This window comes from Triticum dicoccoides, chromosome 6B, assembly GCF_002162155.2.
Source record: "Triticum dicoccoides isolate Atlit2015 ecotype Zavitan chromosome 6B, WEW_v2.0, whole genome shotgun sequence".
Classification (NCBI taxonomy): domain Eukaryota; kingdom Viridiplantae; phylum Streptophyta; class Magnoliopsida; order Poales; family Poaceae; genus Triticum; species Triticum dicoccoides.
The window spans coordinates 692,511,606-692,530,655 of record NC_041391.1 but is presented as its reverse complement, the minus strand read 5'-3'; the positions used below and the strand labels follow the sequence as shown (position 1 = coordinate 692,530,655).

The 19,050-nt window shown below is 59.4% G+C and overlaps 1 protein-coding gene across 1 annotated transcript; it reads left to right on the top strand.

Moving 5' to 3' along the window:
* Positions 1-864: 864 nt before the first annotated feature.
* On the top strand, positions 865-3,316 carry LOC119326265 (cinnamoyl-CoA reductase 1-like). The gene is made up of 5 exons (XM_037599950.1): positions 865-1,021; positions 2,129-2,286; positions 2,429-2,611; positions 2,685-3,037; positions 3,136-3,316. Exons 1-5 carry the CDS (start codon positions 865-867, stop codon positions 3,314-3,316), a joined length of 1,032 nt encoding a protein of 343 aa, XP_037455847.1.
* Positions 3,317-19,050: the final 15,734 nt, after the last annotated feature.

Here is a 19,050-nt window from a genome sequence, read left to right as displayed (position 1 = left end):
GAGAGAGAGGGAGGGAGGGAGGGCAAATATATGTCCTGTTATGGAATGCCGTGTTGGAACCTATGATCATGTGTAAGAAATGATTTCACTTGTTATATATTGTTTTAAAAGAAGCCTTTTATTGGTTTTTTGAAATGCCAAGCTGATACAACTGCAAAAGAGTTCAACCTCTTGACCTCTACATCGAGGATGTACATAGGCAAAGTCACGGGAACAAGCATGGTATTTGATGGAGTGAAAACACTCAAGATGCATGTCTTGATACGAATGCTAGGTCACCGTCTTTGGCTTGCAAAATAGTTGGGCGCTAGATTCCACCATCAAACATACACTAGGTACAATACCTACAAAGTCAAACTGACCAACACAAAACAGTTACAGCTAAATCACTCAGCTTACTTATGATGCAGAGGCCGAAGGCCAACCTCCTTTTCTAAAAAAAAAAGACCACTCAACTTACGGCTAAGACACCCCTAACCCCCACCCCTCCCCAAAACCAATTACCAAGCATAATGGTAACGCCTCAAGAGTGGTAAGCGCCACACGACTCTAGCAACATTCCAATAAAAGATGTTGCACGCCAATTCATTTACTAAATGAAAACTTTTGTTTCCATAGTTGCCTTGGTCCCCGGAAAAAGAAAAAAAAGATAGTTGCCTGATTTGGATCTGTATATCATATTGCATTTGGTCCCTGTACATTGATTTGACTGAAATGTAAAGTGTCTTTTTCGTCCACTACTGATTAGGCAAGCCGCTTGTTCTATATATGCCAGTATGGCATGTGATCTGCTCCTGTGCCCACATATGTTCATTTAGGAAATTCTGACGAGTAACTAAACCAGCCACGATCACAGAAGTCGACATGTCTTCCCATTCCGAAACCAGGTCCAACAGCAATGGTGAGAGGCAGCAGCAGCAGCAAGTTTGTGTGACCGGAGCAGGAGGCTTCATTGGTTCATGGGTGGTGAAGGAGCTCCTCATCCGTGGCTACCGTGTCAGGGGAACTGCCAGAGAGCCTGGTAAGTAAATGAGTAGCTTGCACATCTCTAGCATCCTTAAATTAGGTGCTAATTAAACTGCATATACGTTAGTGTTTTTTTCTTCTTCTGAATATATGCTTATATAATTCTTCAACTTTTGTCACATCTTCTGAATAGGTGCTAATTAAACTGCATATACGTTAGGTTATGACAACCGCAACCAGATTACATGTTACACTAATGCAACACTAGCTACTAGTACAATTATAGGACCCTCCTCAGAGCTTGTGACTTTGTTGAACATGGAGTACATAATACATGCTACCATGCCCAAATGGTTGCACCAAAAAATCAGCAATTCCAGCATCTCCATATACGCTATGGTCTTGTTTAAAAAAAAACACTTTGGTGAGGGTGAGGACTACGAACGGATTCATTACACAGCCAAGTGGATAACCTGTAAAAAAATGGAAACTCTTTTTTGTTATTAAAAAAATATATAATTACAATATTTTGAAATAGCCAAACATAAAGCACTTGCTCCCATCCGATTTTGAGCTTTAAGTAGTCTATCGACCCCTCTGTCAACCAGTTCCAAAAAACATATGCACTAATCAAGTTGCAATTATTCATGTTTGGGATCAAGTTTTACAAGGCTACATGGTATTAGCTAGTGATGATATGATATATAACTATATATCGGTGTAACTATCAAAAGAGTGACAACTTTTTAACATGAAAAATAGTATATGTATAAATTTTGAATATCAGGGGGACATCCACTCAAGTGTTAAAATACATTTACCCTTTTTGCCATTTGAAACCTAGCAGTATCAATCAAAATAATCAATTAGAGTAGATTTTTTTTGAAAAAAATTTAGAATATTTTTAAGCAGCATCAATTAGAGTAGAAAAAACGTGAAAAGAATTCAGAATATGTCTAGGTCGATTCTTGAAATATACAACTTCAATTCAGTCCTTGTTCTTTGGAGTTTGCTTAGCAACTACTCGCCCCGTTCCATAATTATTGTGTGGTTTTACTTAACAACAATAATTATGAAACTGTGGGAGTATGTACCGACTAGCGACTATACGGTCCCGGTAGTAAAACGAGGTGATTGATACATGCCTGCTATGACTGTGAAGCTGATCACAAGAACGCCCACTTGCTTGCTCTCGAGGGAGCCAAGGAGAGGCTATCCCTGTGCCGCGCCGACCTCCTGGACCGCGACAACCTCATCGCCGTGTTCAGCGGATGCCACGGCGTCTTTCATATCGCCTCACCGATCTCCAATACGGACCCGGTAAGTTCACAAACATTCTTCTTTTTCGATAAGGGGAAAGCCCGGTATCTGCATCATAAAGATGCACACAACCATTGTTCACAAACATTCCGAAGCTTGAAGATATATAAGGAGTGATCCTTACTGAATTATGAGCTTTTAGGACCTCATGGTGGTTGCCGTGGAGGGAACCAAGAACGTGATCAACGCGGCGGCGGACGCGGGCGTGCAACGCGTGGTGTTCACCTCCTCCTACGGTGCGGTGCACATGGACCCCAACCGGAGCTCCGACGCCGTGCTCCAGGAGTCATGCTGGAGTGACTACGAGTTCTGCAAGCAAACAGGCGTAAAAATCACAGCTCCCCTCTTGCGATCCTGACCGAATCTCAGGCTTTAAAACCTCATTGTGTGCCATGCAGAATCTGTACTGCTGCTCGAAGATGATGGCCGAGATCACCGCGAAGGAGGAGGCGGCCAAGAGGGGGCTGGAGCTAGTGGTGGTGGTGCCGTCGGTGACGATCGGCCCGGCTCTGCAGCAGAAGCTCAACCTGGGCATCACTCACATCATCCGCTACGTGACGGGCGCCAAGAAGACCTATCCCAACGCCGTCGCCGCCTACGTCGACGTCCGTGAGGTCGCCCGCGCACACGTTCTCGTCTACGAGCGCCCCGACGCGCGCGGCCGCTACCTCTGCATCGGCGCCGTCGTTCACCGCGCCGACTTGGTGAAGCTCCTCGGTGACCTCTTCCCCGAGTACCAGATAACTGCCAAGTAAGTACGAAGACAAATGAACTTCTGGCCGTGCATGCCTCCCTACGAAAGCGATGTGTAACGAGTATTTCTATCATATGACGTGCATGGCATGGCAGATGTGAAGATGACGGCAAGCCTATGGCCAGGCCATACAGGTTCTCCAACCAGAGGCTCAGGGACCTGGGCTTGGAGTTTACTCCCCTCAGGCAGACTTTGTATGACACAGTGGTATCGCTGCAGCAGCAGGGTCACCTGCTTCTGCCTGCGGTTCCGGGGCCAGAGCGTGCACGCCTCTAAACCAACATATCTACACATGATGGGAGAGCTACAAATTATCCTTATGCATTAATACTGCAATAGCCGAATACCAATAACTTGCGCCTGTTTACGATAATATAATCCAATAAGAAGTATGGTCTTATTCTGATGGGCGTGGAGTTTAGAAATAAGTTACAAAAGCCAACGGGGTTGTGGAGCGAAGAAAAGATATCATTTCTGTAGTTTTGGTAACATTAACTAAAGAGGTCGAGACCACTAGGCATCAGAGAGGAAGCACTATGAACTGGGACAACTGCTGCCACATGTTTTATCCTGAAAATACGTCTAAATGTCAAAACGGGTTGTACCGTGTACATAGCCGACAAAAAGGATAAATGAAATATAAATGTAAGGCAAATATCTTGAAATAAATGTAGGATAACATTTCAACTTGGAAGGAAAATTTTGAGCTTGTTCGGGCAACGGCCAGACCCTGCGTTGGGCACTTATTCAACTCTTCGACGCTGCCATGGTCTAGGCTTCCTGTATATGAGCACAATTTCCGAATGATCAAATCACCCGATGAGAGCATCGGGGAGTAGAGATATCGATTGAGAGGCGCGCGCGATCGAGACACCAACCGCTTGCGAGATGAAGCTCCTGATGGACATGGTCCCGGACTCTCGCTCCCCTCATTCGCCGCCATCCTCCAAATCATTTACCTCTCCCCCCAACCGACATGTCATCTTGGATGGCGAAAAACTGGGTGGTGCATGGTCCAGGGTGAAATAGCCCACTTATCCCTCCAACGGGTTTAATTCACTTGGGCCTTCATCCTTTTTTCTTCTTCTGTTAACTACTCCTTCTTTTACTTGTTTACCATGACTAGGTGGTCAGATTTGTAGTGACTTGCATATGAGTAGAATATTTTTCCAAAACAACTGTTGTGAAGATCATATTGAACTAAGGCTACTCTTGCCTAGTTATTCTGTTGGGAATAAGCCGCGGCGGTGCATCGAGCACGTTGGGCGCGTGTATGGGCACGTGCCGGACGAGCTGGACGCGCCGGGTCCGCGGCGGGTGCGTGCATGTGTGCAGGGGCGGATCCAGGCTAGTACCGGGCCCCGGGCCTGCTTCACTGCTACAGTGTTTAACAGTGTCAAACAGTGCAAACAACACCACATTCAACAAAGGATTACATTCACACGCCCCGGGCCCAGGCCCCAGGGGCCTGGGCCCTGTCTCCGCCATTGCGTGTGTGCGTGCGTTGAGTGCATGGGCATGTCCGTGCGGGTGTGCGGGTGTGCGTGAATTTAGGGAGTAGCTGTTAGGCCGGGTCGCGTGGCACGATCGAGGGCGCGGTCGCTGGTGCTCGCCGTGGGGCGCGCGCTGCGGAGCGCGACGCGGGCACGAGCGGAGCAAGCGGAGCGCGAGCGATCGGGAGGGAGTGGAGGAGTGGGTTCGAGCCCGGTGCGCTGGCTCAAGTATAAAGTCGCGCGAGGGGGGCCTTGTAACAGTTGTGGGTTCAGCTCGAGTACGTGCTCGAGGGAAAAACTGAAAGCGTTCGTGCGCTGGTACACCACCGTGTCTTCCTTCTCCTCGTGTCTCCTTCTTCCTTGCTTCAGTTTGGTCGCCGGCGAGGTGACGTAGAAAGAGAGCTAGGATAGAGGGAGAGCTAGGGCATAGCCACGGCGTCTGAGAGAGCGAGGAGGACCGAGGCAAGGGACTGGCGGTTCCAACAATTGGCATCAGAGCCACGTGGAGGTGGGAGCTCGCCGGCGATGTCCATCGTGCCGTACGCCGGCGGATCGGGCGGTGCAGTGTCGCACCCAGCGCTCGTGCTCACGGGCGACAACTACACCACCTGGGCCATTAAGGTGGAGGCGGACCTTGATGCCGCAGGGGTGTGGGAGGCGGTGGTGCCGCCGGAGGACGCGGCGTCGGCGGTGATCGCCAAGAAAGATAAGCCGGCGAGGGCCTATCTGCTCCGGGCGCCGATGACCTTCTGTTGCAGGTGGCTGCGAAGAGGACGGCAGCGGAGATATGGGCGAGCTTGAAGGCCAGGTTTGTGGGCGCAGATCGTGTGCGCGCTGTGCGGCTCGGCACGCACAGGGAAGAATTTGAGCTCCTGCGCATGGCGGAGTCCGAGTCTCTGGACGCGTTCGCTGGGAGGCTCGGTGGCATGGCGGCGCGCTATGCGGCGCTGGGCTTAACCCTGGAGGATGCGGCGCTCGTCAAGAAGTTGCTTGACTCGGTGCCGAACCGCCTGTACGCGGCAGTGGCCGGGATCGAGCAATTCTGCAACGTCGGCACGATGCTGTTCGAGGATGCGTTGGGGCGGCTGAAGACTTTTGACGAGTGGCTGCAGCGATGCGATCAGGCACGCGGCGAGTGAGCGGACGGCGAGCTGCTGTACGGCGGTGCAATGGAGGGCGCCGGAGCGGCGCCACGGCGGAGCTCGGGACGACGACGGGGCGCACAGCGAGGCGGCGGGCTTCGGCGGCAACAAGAAGCGCCGGTGCTACAAGTGCGGCGAGCGGGGTCACTTCAAACGTGACTGCCCGCAGTGGAAGAAGGCGCCGGCGCCGGAACGTGCACTGCTGGTCGACGGCGACGTCGAGGACGGCGGGCTGCTCTGAGCCGCGGCTTAGGGCGCGTGTGTTGGGAATAAGCCGCGGCGGTGCATCGAGCACGTTAGGCGCGTGTATGGGCACGTGCCGGACGAGCTGGACGCATCGGGTCCGCGGCGGGTGCGTGCGTGTGTGCGTGCGTTGAGTGCATGGCCATGTCCCTGCGGGTGTGCGGGTGTGCGTGAGTTTAGGGAGTAGCTGTTAGGCCGGGTCGCATGGCATGATCAAGGGCGTGGTCGCTGGTGCTCGCCGTGGGGCGCGCGCTGCAGAGCGCGACGCGGGCATGAGCAGAGCAAGCGGAGCGCGAGCGATCGGGAGGGAGTGGAGGCGTGGGTTCGAGCCCGGTGCACTGGCTCAAGTATAAAGTCACGCGAGGGCGGCCTTGTAACAGCTGTGGGTTCAGCTCGAGTACGTGCTCGAGGGAAAAACTGAAAGCGTTCGTGCGCTGGTACACCACCGTGTCTTCCTTCTCCTCGTGTCTCCTTCTTCCTTGCTTCAGTTTGGTCACCGGCGAGGTGACGCAGAAAGAGAGCTAGGGTAGAGGGAGAGCTAGGGCATAGCCACGGCGTCTGAGAGAGCGAGGAGGAGCGAGGCAAGGGACTGGCGGTTCCAACAATTGGCATCAGAGCCACGTGGAGGTGGGAGCTCACCGGCGATGTCCATCGTGCCGTACGCCGGTGGATCGGGCGGTGCGGTGTCGCACCCAGCGCCCGTGCTCACAGGCGACAACTACACCACCTGGGCCATCAAGGTGGAGGCGGACCTTGATGCCGCAGGGCTGTGGGAGGCGGTGGTGCCGCCGGAGGACGCGGCGTCGGCGGTGATCGTCAAGAAAGACAAGCCGGCGAGGGCCTATCTGCTCCGGGCGCCGACGACCTTCTATTGCAGGTGGCTGCGAAGAGGACGGCGGCAGAGATATGGGCGAGCTTGAAGGCCAGGTTTGTGGGCGCGGATCGTGTGCGCGCGGTGTGGCTCGGCACGCTCCGGGGAGAATTTGAGCTCCTGCGCATGGCGGAGTCCGAGTCTCTGGACGCGTTCGCTGGGAGGCTCAGTGGCATGGCGGCGTGCTACGCGGCGCTGGGCTTAACCCTGGAGGATGCGGCGCTCGTCAAGAAGTTGCTTGACTCGGTGCTGAACCGCCTGTATGCGGCGGTGGCCGGGATCGGGCAATTCTGCAACGTCGACACGATGCTGTTCGAGGATGCGTTGGGGCGGCTAAAGACTTTTGACGAGTGGCTGCGGCGACGCGATCAGGCACACGATGAGTGAGCTGACGGCAAGCTGCTGTACGGCGGCACAATGGAGGGCACGGGAGCGGCGCCACGGCGGAGCTCGGGACGACGACGGGGCGCGCAGCGAGGCGGCGGGCTTCGGCGGCAACAAGAAGGGCCGGTGCTACAAGTGCGGCGAGCGGGGTCACTTCAAACGTGACTGCCCGCAGTGGAAGAAGGCGCCGGCGCCTGCTGGTCGACGGCGACGTCGAGGACGGCGGGCTGCTCTGAGCCGCGGCTTAGGGCGCGTGTGTTGGGAATAAGCCGCGGCGGTGCATCGAGCATGTTGGGCGCGTGTATGGGCACGCGTCGGACGAGCTGGACGCGTCGGGTCCGCAGCGGGTGCGTGCGTGTGTGCGTGCGTTGAGTGCATGGGCATGTCCGTGCGGGTGTGCGGGTGTGCGTGAGTTTAGGGAGTAGCTGTTAGGCCGGGTCGCATGGCACGATCGAGGGCGTGGTCGCTGGTGCTCGCCGTGGGGCGCGTGCCGCAGAGCGCGACGCGGGCACGAGCGGAGCAAGCGGAGCGCGAGCAATCGGGAGGGAGTGGAGGCGTGGGTTCGAGCCCGGTGCGCTGGCTCAAGTATAAAGTCACGCGAGGGGGGCCTTGTAACAGCTGTGGGTTCAGCTCGAGTACGTGCTCGAGGGAAAAACTGTAAGCGTTCGTGCGCTGGTACACCATAGTGTCTTCCTTCTCCTCGTGTCTCCTTCTTCCTTGCTTCAGTTTGGTCGGCGGCGAGGTGACGCAAAAAGAGAGCTAGGGTAGAGGGAGAGCTAGGCATAGCCACGGCGTCTGAGAGAGCGAGGAGGAGCGAGGCAAGGGACTGGCGGTTCCAACAATTGGCATCAGAGCCACGTGGAGGTGGGAGCTCCCCGGCGATGTCCATCGTGCCGTACGCCGGCGGATCGGGCGGTGCAGTGTCGCACCCAGCGCCCGTGCTCACGGGCGACAACTACACCACCTGAGCCATTAAGGTGGAGGCGGACCTTGATGCCGTAGGGGTGTGGGAGGCGGTGGTGCCGCCGGAGGACGCGGCGTCGGCGGTGATCGCCAAGAAAGATAAGCCGGCGAGGGCCTATCTGCTCCGGGCGCCGATGACCTTCTGTTGCAGGTGGCTGCGAAGAGGACGGCAGCGGAGATATGGGCGAGCTTGAAGGCCAGGTTTGTGGGCGCAGATCATGTGCGCGCTGTGCGGCTCGGCACGCACCGGGAAGAATTTGAGCTCCTGCGCATGGCGGAGTCCGAGTCTCTGGACGCGTTCGCTGGGAGGCTCGGTGGCATGGCGGCGCGCTATGCGGCGCTGGGCTTAACCCTGGAGGATGCGGCGCTCGTCAAGAAGTTGCTTGACTCGGTGCCGAACCGCCTGTACGCGGCAGTGGCCGGGATCGAGCAATTCTGCAACGTCGGCACGATGCTGTTCGAGGATGCGTTGGGGCGGCTGAAGACTTTTGACGAGTGGCTGCAGCGATGCGATCAGGCACGCGGCGAGTGAGCGGACGGCGAGCTGCTGTACGGCGGTGCAATGGAGGGCGCCGGAGCGGCGCCACGGCGGAGCTCGGGACGACGACGGGGCGCACAGCGAGGCGGCGGGCTTCGGCGGCAACAAGAAGGGCCGGTGCTACAAGTGCGGCGAGCGGGGTCACTTCAAACGTGACTGCCCGCAGTGGAAGAAGGCGCCGGCGCCGAAACGTGCACTGCTAGTCGACGGCGACGTCGAGGACGGCGGGCTGCTTTGAGCCGCGGCTTAGGGCGCGTGTGTTGGGAATAAGCCGCGCCGGTGCATCGAGCACGTTAGGCGCGTGTATGGGCACGTGCCGGACGAGCTGGACGCATCGGATCCGCGGCGGGTGCGTGCGTGTGTGCGTGCGTTGAGTGCATGGGCATGTCCCTGCGGGTGTGCGGGTGTGCGTGAGTTTAGGGAGTAGCTGTTAGGCCGGGTCGCATGGCATGATCAAGGGCGTGGTCGCTGGTGCTCGCCGTGGGGCGCGCGCTGCAGAGCGCGACGCGGGCATGAGCAGAGCAAGCGGAGCGCGAGCAATCGGGAGGGAGTGGAGGCGTGGGTTCGAGCCCGGTGCACTGGCTCAAGTATAAAGTCACGCGAGGGCGGCCTTGTAACAGCTGTGGGTTCAGCTCGAGTACGTGCTCGAGGGAAAAACTGAAAGCGTTCGTGCGCTGGTACACCACCGTGTCTTCCTTCTCCTCGTGTCTCCTTCTTCCTTGCTTCAGTTTGGTTGCCGGCGAGGTGACGCAGAAAGAGAGCTAGGGTAGAAGGAGAGCTAGGGCATAGCCACGACGTCTAAGAGAGCGAGGAGGAGCGAGGCAAGGGACTGGCGGTTCCAACAATTGGCATTAGAGCCACGTGGAGGTGGGAGCTCACCGGCGATGTCCATCGTGCCGTACGCCGGCGGATCGGGCGGTGCGGTGTCGCACCCAGCGCCCGTGCTCACAGGCGACAACTACACCACCTGGGCCATCAAGGTGGAGGCGGACCTTGATGCCGCAGGGCTGTGGGAGGCGGTGGTGCCGCCGGAGGACGCGGCGTCGGCGGTGATCGTCAAGAAAGACAAGCCGGCGAGGGCCTATCTGCTCCGGGCGCCGACGACCTTCTGTTGCAGGTGGCTGCGAAGAGGACGGCAGCGGAGATATGGGCGAGCTTGAAGGCCAGGTTTGTGGGCGCGGATCGTGTGCGCGCGGTGTGGCTCGGCACGCTCCGGGGAGAATTTGAGCTCCTGCGCATGGCGGAGTCCGAGTCTCTGGACGCGTTCGCTGGGAGGCTCAGTGGCATGGCGGCGTGCTACGCGGCGCTGGGCTTAACCCTGGAGGATGCGGCGCTCGTCAAGAAGTTGCTTGACTCGGTGCTGAACCGCCTGTATGCGGCGGTGGCCGGGATCGAGCAATTCTGCAACGTCGACACGATGCTGTTCGAGGATGCGTTGGGGCGGCTGAAGACTTTTGACGAGTGGCTGCGGCGACGCGATCAGGCACACGACGAGTGAGCTGACGGCAAGCTGCTGTACGGCGGCACAATGGAGGGCGCGGGAGCGGCGCCACGGCGGAGCTCGGGACGACGACGGGGCGCGCAGCGAGGCGGCGGGCTTCGGCGGCAACAAGAAGGGCCGGTGCTACAAGTGCGGCGAGCGGGGTCACTTCAAACGTGACTGCCCGCAGTGGAAGAAGGCGCCGGCGCCGGAACATGCACTGCTGGTCGACGGCGACGTCGAGGACGGCGGGCTGCTCTGAGCCGCGGCTTAGGGCGCGTGTGTTGGGAATAAGCCGCGGCGGTGCATCGAGCATGTTGGGCGCGTGTATGGGCACGCGTCGGACGAGCTGGACGCGTCGTGTCCGCAGCGGGTGCGTGCGTGTGTGCGTGCGTTGAGTGCATGGGCATGTCCGTGCGGGTGTGCGGGTGTGCGTGAGTTTAGGGAGTAGCTGTTAGGCCGGGTCGCATGGCACGATCGAGGGCGTGGTCGCTGGTGCTCGCCGTGGGGCGCGCGCCGCAGAGCGCGACGCGGGCACGAGCGGAGCAAGCGGAGCGCGAGCAATCGGGAGGGAGTGGAGGCGTGGGTTCGAGCCCGGTGCGCCGGCTCAAGTATAAAGTCACGCGAGGGGGGCCTTGTAACAGCTGTGGGTTCAGCTCGAGTACGTGCTCGAGGGAAAAACTGTAAGCGTTCGTGCGCTGGTACACCACAGTGTCTTCCTTCTCCTCGTGTCTCCTTCTTCCTTGCTTCAGTTTGGTCGCCGGCGAGGTGACGCAAAAAGAGAGCTAGGGTAGAGGGAGAGCTAGGGCATAGCCACGGCGTCTGAGAGAGCGAGGAGGAGCGAGGCAAGGGACTGGCGGTTCCAACAATTGGCATCAGAGCCACGTGGAGGTGGGAGCTCGCCGGCGATGTACATCGTGCCGTACGCCGGCGGATCGGGCGGTGCAGTGTCGCACCCAGCGCCCGTGCTCACGGGCGACAACTACACCACCTGGGCCATCAAGGTGGAGGCGGACCTTGATGCCGCAGGGGTGTGGGAGGCGGTGGTGCCGCCGGAGGACGCGGCGTCGGCGGTGATCGCCAAGAAAGACAAGCCGGCGAGGGCCTATCTGCTCCGGGCGCCGACGACCTTCTGTTGCAGGTGGCTGCGAAGAGGACGGCAGCGGAGATATGGGCGAGCTTGAAGGCCAGGTTTGTGGGCGCATCGTGTGCGCGCAGTACGGCTCGGCACGCACAGGGGAGAATTTGAGCTCCAGCGCATGGCGGAGTCCGAGTCTCTGGACGCGTTCGCTGGGAGGCTCGGTGGCATGGCGGCGCGCTACACGGTGCTGGGCTTAACCCTGGAGGATACGGCGCTCGTCAAGAAGTTGCTTGACTCGGTGCCGAACCGCCTGTACGCGGCAGTGGCCGGGATCGAGCAATTCTGCAATGTCGGCACGATGCTGTTCGAGGATGCGTTGGGGCGGCTGAAGACTTTTGACGAGTGGCTGCGGCGACGCGATCAGGCACGCGGCGAGTGAGCTGATGGCGAGCTGCTGTACGGCGGCGCAAGGGAGGGCGCCGGAGCGGCGCCACGGCAGAGCTCGGGACGACGACGGGGCGCGCAGCGAGGCGGCGGGCTTCGGCGGCAACAAGAAGGGCCGGTGCTACAAGTGCGGCGAGCGGGGTCACTTCAAACGTGACTGCCCGCAGTGGAAGAAGGCGCCGGCGCCGGAACATGCACTGCTGGTCGACGGCGATGTCGAGGACGGCGGGCTGCTTTGAGCCGCGGCTTAGGGCGCGTGTGTTGGGAATAAGCCGCGGCGGTGCATCGAGCATGTTGGGCGCGTGTATGGGCACGCGTCGGACGAGCTGGACGCGTCGGGTCCGCAGCGGGTGCGTGCGTGTGTGCGTGCGTTGAGTGCATGGGCATGTCCGTGCGGGTGTGCGGGTGTGCGTGAGTTTAGGGAGTAGCTGTTAGGCCGGGTCGCATGGCACGATCGAGGGCGTGGTCGCTGGTGCTCGCCGTGGGGCGCGCGCTGCAGAGCGCGACGCGGGCATGAGCAGAGCAAGCGGAGCGCGAGCGATCGGGAGGGAGTGGAGGCGTGGGTTCGAGCCCGGTGCGCTGGCTCAAGTATAAAGTCACGCGAGGGGGGCCTTGTAACATCTGTTGGTTCAGCTCGAGTACGTGCTCGAGGGAAAAACTGAAAGCGTTCGTGCGATGGTACACCACCGTGTCTTCCTTCTCCTCGTGTCTCCTTCTTCCTTGCTTCAGTTTGGTCGCCGGCGAGGTGACGCAGAAAGAGAGCTAGGGTAGAGGGAGAGCTAGGGCATAGCCACGGCGTCTGAGAGAGCGAGGAGGAGCGAGGCAAGGGACTGGCGGTTTCAACAATTGGCATCAGAGCCACGTGAAGGTGGGAGCTCGCCGGCGATGTCCATCATGCCGTACGCCGGTGGATCGGGCGGTGCGGTGTCGCACCCAGCGCCCGTGCTCATGGGCGACAACTACACCACCTGGGCCATCAAGGTGGAGGCGGACCTTGATGCCGTATGGCTGTGGGAGGCGGTGGTGCCGCTGGAGGACGCGGCGTCAGCGGTGATCGTCAAGAAAGACAAGCCGGCGAGGGCCTATCTGCTCCGGGCGCCGACGACCTTCTGTTGCAGGTGGCTGCGAAGAGGACGGCAGCGGAGATATGGGCGAGCTTGAAGGCCAGGTTTGTGGGCGCGGATCGTGTGCGCGCGGTGTGGCTCGGCAGGCTCCGGGGAGAATTTGAGCTCCTGCGCATGGCGGACTCCGAGTCTCTGGACGCGTTCGCTGGGAGGCTCGGTGGCATGGTGGCGCACTACGCGGCGTTGGGCTTAACCCTGGAGGATGAGGCGCTCGTCAAGAAGTTGCTTTGACTCGGTGCTGAACCGCCTGTACGCGGCGGTGGCCGGGATCGAGCAATTCTGCAACGTCGGCACAATGTTGTTCGAGGATGCGTTGGGCGGCTGAAGACTTTTGACAAGTGGCTGCGGCGACGCGATCAGGCACGTGGCGAGTGACCTGACGGCAAGCTGCTGTACGGCGGCACAATGGAGGGCGCGGGAGCGGCGCCACGACGGAGCTCGGGACGACGACGGGGCGCGCAGCGAGGCGGCGGGCTTTGGCGGCAACAAGAAGGGCCGGTGCTACAAGTGCGGCGAGCGGGGTCACTTCAAACGTGACTGCCCGCAGTGGAAGAAGGCGCTGGCGCCGGAACATGCACTGCTGGTCGACGGCGACGTCGAGGACGGCGCTCTGCTCTGAGCCGCGGCTTAGGGCGCGTGTGTTGGGAATAAGCCACGGCGGTGCATCGAGCATGTTGGGTGCGTGTTTGGGCACGCGCCGGACGAGCTGGACGCGTCGGGTCCGCGGCGGGTGCGTGCGTGTGTGCGTGCGTTGAGTGCATGGGCATGTCCGTGTTGGTGTGCGGGTGTGCGTGAGTTTAGGGAGTAGCTGTTAGGCCGGGTCGCATGGCACGATCGAGGGCGTGGTCGCTGGTGCTCGCCGTGGGGCGCGGGCTGCAGAGCGCGACGCGGGCACGAGCGGAGCAAGAGGAGCGCGAGCGATCGGGAGGGAGTGGAGGCGTGGGTTCGAGCCCGCTGCGCTGGCTCAAGTATAAAGTCACGCGAGGGGGGCCTTGTAACAGCTGTGGGTTCAGCTCGAGTACGTGCTCGAGGGAAAAACTGAAAGCGTTCGTGCGCTGGTACACCACCGTGTCTTCCTTCTCCTCGTGTCTCCTTCTTCCTTGCTTCAGTTTGGTCGCCGGCGAGGTGACGCAGAAAGAGAGCTAGGGTAGAGGGAGAGCTAGGGCATAGCCACGGCGTCTGAGAGAGCGAGGAGGAGCAAGGCAAGGGACTGGCGGTTCCAACAATTGGCATCAGAGCCACGTGGAGGTGGGAGCTCGCCGGCGATGTCCATCGTGCCGTACGCCGGCGGATCGGGCGGTGCAGTGTCGCACCCAGCGCTCGTGCTCACGGGCGACAACTACACCACCTGGGCCATCAAGGTGGAGGCGGACCTTGATGCCGCAGGGGTGTGGGAGGAAGTGGTGCCGCCGGAGGACGCGGCGTCGGCGGTTATCGCCAAGAAAGACAAGCCGGCGAGGGCCTATCTGCTCCGGGCGCCGACGACCTTCTGTTGCAGGTGGCTGCGAAGAGGACGACGGCGGAGATATGGGCGAGCTTGAAGGCCAGGTTTGTGGGCGCGGATCGTGTGCGCGCGGTGTGGCTCGGCAGGCTCCGGGGAGAATTTGAGCTCCTGCGCATGGCGGAGTCCGAATCTCTGGACGCGTTCGCTGGGAGGCTCGGTGGCATGGCGGCGCGCTACGTGGCGCTGGGCTTAACCCTGGAGGATGAGGCGCTCGTCAAGAAGTTGCTTTGACTCGGTGCTGAACCGCCTGTACGCGGCGGTGGCCGGGATCGAGCAATTCTGCAACGTCGGCACGATGTTGTTCGAGGATGCGTTGGGCGGCTGAAGACTTTTGACGAGTGGCTGCGGCGACGCGATCAGGCACGTGGCGAGTGACCTGACGGCAAGCTGCTGTACGGCGGCACAATGGAGGGCGCGGGAGCGGCGCCACGACGGAGCTCGGGACGACGACGGGGCGCGCAGCGAGGCGGCGGGCTTTGGCGGCAACAAGAAGGGCCGGTGCTACAAGTGCGGCGAGCGGGGTCACTTCAAACGTGACTGCCCGCAGTGGAAGAAGGCGCTGGCGCCGGAACATGCACTGCTGGTCGACGGCGACGTCGAGGACGGCGCTCTGCTCTGAGCCGCGGCTTAGGGCGCGTGTGTTGGGAATAAGCCACGGCGGTGCATCGAGCATGTTGGGTGCGTGTTTGGGCACGCGCCGGACGAGCTGGACGCGTCGGGTCCGCGGCGGGTGCGTGCGTGTGTGCGTGCGTTGAGTGCATGGGCATGTCCGTGTTGGTGTGCGGGTGTGCGTGAGTTTAGGGAGTAGCTGTTAGGCCGGGTCGCATGGCACGATCGAGGGCGTGGTCGCTGGTGCTCGCCGTGGGGCGCGCGCTGCAGAGCGCGACGCGGGCACGAGCGGAGCAAGCGGAGCGCGAGCGATCGGGAGGGAGTGGAGGCGTGGGTTCGAGCCCGCTGCGCTGGCTCAAGTATAAAGTCACGCGAGGGGGGCCTTGTAACAGCTGTGGGTTCAGCTCGAGTACGTGCTCGAGGGAAAAACTGAAAGCGTTCGTGCGCTGGTACACCACCGTGTCTTCCTTCTCCTCGTGTCTCCTTCTTCCTTGCTTCAGTTTGGTCGCCGGCGAGGTGACGCAGAAAGAGAGCTAGGGTAGAGGGAGAGCTAGGGCATAGCCACGGCGTCTGAGAGAGCGAGGAGGAGCAAGGCAAGGGACTGGCGGTTCCAACAATTGGCATCAGAGCCACGTGGAGGTGGGAGCTCGCCGGCGATGTCCATCGTGCCGTACGCCGGCGGATCGGGCGGTGCAGTGTCGCACCCAGCGCTCGTGCTCACGGGCGACAACTACACCACCTGGGCCATCAAGGTGGAGGCGGACCTTGATGCCGCAGGGGTGTGGGAGGAAGTGGTGCCGCCGGAGGACGCGGCGTCGGCGGTTATCGCCAAGAAAGACAAGCCGGCGAGGGCCTATCTGCTCCGGGCGCCGACGACCTTCTGTTGCAGGTGGCTGCGAAGAGGACGACGGCGGAGATATGGGCGAGCTTGAAGGCCAGGTTTGTGGGCGCGGATCGTGTGCGCGCGGTGTGGCTCGGCAGGCTCCGGGGAGAATTTGAGCTCCTGCGCATGGCGGAGTCCGAATCTCTGGACGCGTTCGCTGGGAGGCTCGGTGGCATGGCGGCGCGCTACGTGGCGCTGGGCTTAACCCTGGAGGATGAGGCGCTCGTCAAGAAGTTGCTTGACTCGGTGCTGAACCGCCTGCATGCGCCGGTGGCCGGGATCGAGCAATTCTGCAACGTCGGCACGATGCTGTTCGAGGATGCGTTGGGGCGGCTGAAGACTTTTGACGAGTGGCTGCGGCGACGCGATCAGGCACGCGGCGAGTGAGCTGACGGCAAGCTGCTGTACGGCGGCACAATGGAGGGCGCGGGAGCGGCGCCACGGCGGAGCTCGGGACGACGACGGGGCGCGCAGCGAGGCGGCGGGCTTCGGCGGCAACAAGAAGGGCCGGTGCTACAAGTGCGGCGAGCGGGGTCACTTCAAACGTGACTGCCCGCAGTGGAAGAAAGCGCCGGCGCCGGAACATGCACTGCTGGTCGACGGCGACGTCGAGGACGGCGGGTTGCTCTGAGCCGCGGCTTAGGGTGCGTGTGTTGGGAATAAGCCACGGCGGTGCATCGAGCATGTTGGGCGCGTGTATGGGCACGCGCCGGACGAGCTGGACGCGTCGGGTCCGTGGCGGGTGCGTGCGTGTGTGCGTGCGTTGAGTGCATGGGCATGTCCGTGCGGGTGTGCGGGTGTGCGTGAGTTTTGGGAGTAGCTGTTAGGCCGGGTGGCATGGCACGATCGAGGGCGTGGTCGCTGGTGCTCGCCGTGGGGCGCGCGCTGCAGAGCGCGATGCGGGCACGAGCGGAGCAAGCGGAGCCCGAGCGATCGAGGGAGTGGAGGCGTGGGTTCGAGCCCGGTGCGCTGGCTCAAGTATAAAGTCACGCGAGGGGGGCCTTACAACAGCTGTGGGTTCAGCTCGAGTACGTGCTCGAGGGAAAAACTGAAAGCGTTCGTGCGCTGGTACACCACCGTGTCTTCCTTGTCCTCGTGTCTCCTTCTTCCTTGCTTCAGTTTGGTCGCCGGCGAGGTGACGCAGAAAGAGAGCTAGGGTAGAGGGAGAGCTAGGGCATAGCCACGGCGTATGAGAGAGCGAGGAGGAGCGAGGCGAGGGACTGGCGGTTCCAACATATTCAAGTGTGTGGATAACAGTAAAGTCAGTGGTCAATATTGAGTTACTGGAACTAGCCAACTTATCCAAATGTCTAAATTAATGGGCAAGAACGAGCAATATATTACAACACTTTCTCTCATGCCTAAGCTGCTCGAAGCCATAGAAGTGGGATCATTGTAGGTTGCAACAACATTTTGTTGAATAATGCATTAGCCGGGTCTTATAATCGAGACATCTTAGCATTCATATCATATTGAGTTACATGCTCCAGCTAGTTCATTCAAATGTCTGAACTTATAAAAAAGAGTGAGCAATATATTTTGAGAGTCAAAAGACTATATGCTCTGGGTAACTCTTCTGAAGGAAAGTATGTACGTGCAAATCCTACAAGTGGGCATCTCTGGCATGAATCAGCTATGTGAATAAATAATTTGATGATGTCATCCACACCCTTTTTTGAAAAAAAAATCAGCACTATGAACTTAATAGCTTAAGCAACGAAGAACTATATAGGATATAGTGGTGGATTATGGAATACACAACCGAACAACTTAAAAAGACTCATCTCCCTTGACTGGCTGTGCATCCTCCATGTATTTCAAAAAGAAGGTGATTGCAACTCTAGATATGCTTATCAATTGTCTTATGCATTGTAAATTATTGATTTGTAGAAATCCGGGCACTTTTCCTAGCCATTCCAGCTTGCAAGATACACCAAAGGTTGACTCTTATATATGACATGATAACATTTTGTGTGCTACAAATGTTGAACAATCGCAGCCAAACACATGCCGGCTTGCTTGTTCTTTTAGGGCAACTCCAACGGGCAAACCCAAACATATAGAAATTTTGTCCGCCTTTTGTCCGTTTAGCTGGCCAGGCGGACACCAAATAAAGTCATTTACATGAATTAAATTAAGAAAACACAACTAGAAATTAAATAAACACTAGATCTAACTAGGGTGGCCGCCGGAGCACGCGCGCGCGGTGGCTCTGGAGCCTACTGCCCATCCTCTTCGTCAACGAGGTCGATAAAGGTTGGAGGCGACCATGGCCATGTAGTGTGGGTGGTGGTGGTGGCCCTACCGCCGGTGCGCGCGGTGGCGCTGGAGCCTACTGCCCATCCTCTTCGTCGACGAGGTCGATAAAGGTTGGAGGCGACCATGGCCATGTAGTGTGGGTGGTGGTGGTGGCCCTACCGCCGGTGCGCGCGGTGCGTTGGAGCCTATTGCCCATCCTCTTCGTTGACGAGGTCGATAAAGGTTGGAGGCGACCATGGCCATGTAGTGTGGGTGGTGGTGGTGGCCCTACCGCCGGTGCGCGCGGTGTCATAGATGGTGCCTCCTGCTTCTCGTCTGCGGGCTCCTCCTTTGGCTCTGGCGTCGCTGGCAACGTGGAACTCCGTGTCCACCTCTGCCCCAATAGTGGTAGTAGTGGTCACGGCTCCGGCTCCAGCTCCAAAGTGGGGACGGGCACGGTGGCATTCATCACCGATGCGTGGAGCGCTAGGGGTAGGTCAGGCCAGAGCGCGAGCTCATCCAACATGGAGGCCTCGAGGGACTGCTTGAGCGCGTTGTCCTCGGCCTCCTCCTCCTTCACCATAGGAAGCCATGACTGCTCGAGCATTGGAGCACTAGCGTGAGGTGGCGTTGGACCATGCACATGTGCGAAACATGAGTGGCGGCGCTGGTCATGCTCACCAACGAACCATGTGTCCCAGTAGGGGGACTCCTCGGCGAAAATCGGATCATTGAGGAGGTCGTCCGAAAGTACTGGCGGTGGATTTCTGCTGCCCGTGCGCGACCAGAGGCCGAAATGGCTGGTACAGGAACCCTTTCTGGGTTCAAGTGCCAGCCGTTCAGTAGGTGCACATCGGGCGGGACACTAGGATGGCCGCCTCCAAGAACATGCGGTCCAGCCACGGCAGCAGAGCCCTCGGCGTCAAGGTGAACGGGGCCGTGTAGCGCCGCCCTGAGGAGGAGCCGGCCTCGTGGTCGTGCTCCCTTGGAGTCCACTTCCACAACATTGCGAC

Bases quoted from the DNA above. Each gene is read 5' to 3' on its own strand.
- LOC119326265 (XM_037599950.1), top strand. From the start codon at position 865: ATGTCTTCCCATTCCGAAACCAGGTCCAACAGCAATGGTGAGAGGCAG. The intron at 1,022-2,128 runs GTAAGTAAATGA...ATGACTGTGAAG, and splicing joins GGGAACTGCCAGAGAGCCTG to CTGATCACAAGAACGCCCAC. The intron at 3,038-3,135 runs GTAAGTACGAAG...ATGGCATGGCAG, and splicing joins GAGTACCAGATAACTGCCAA to ATGTGAAGATGACGGCAAGC.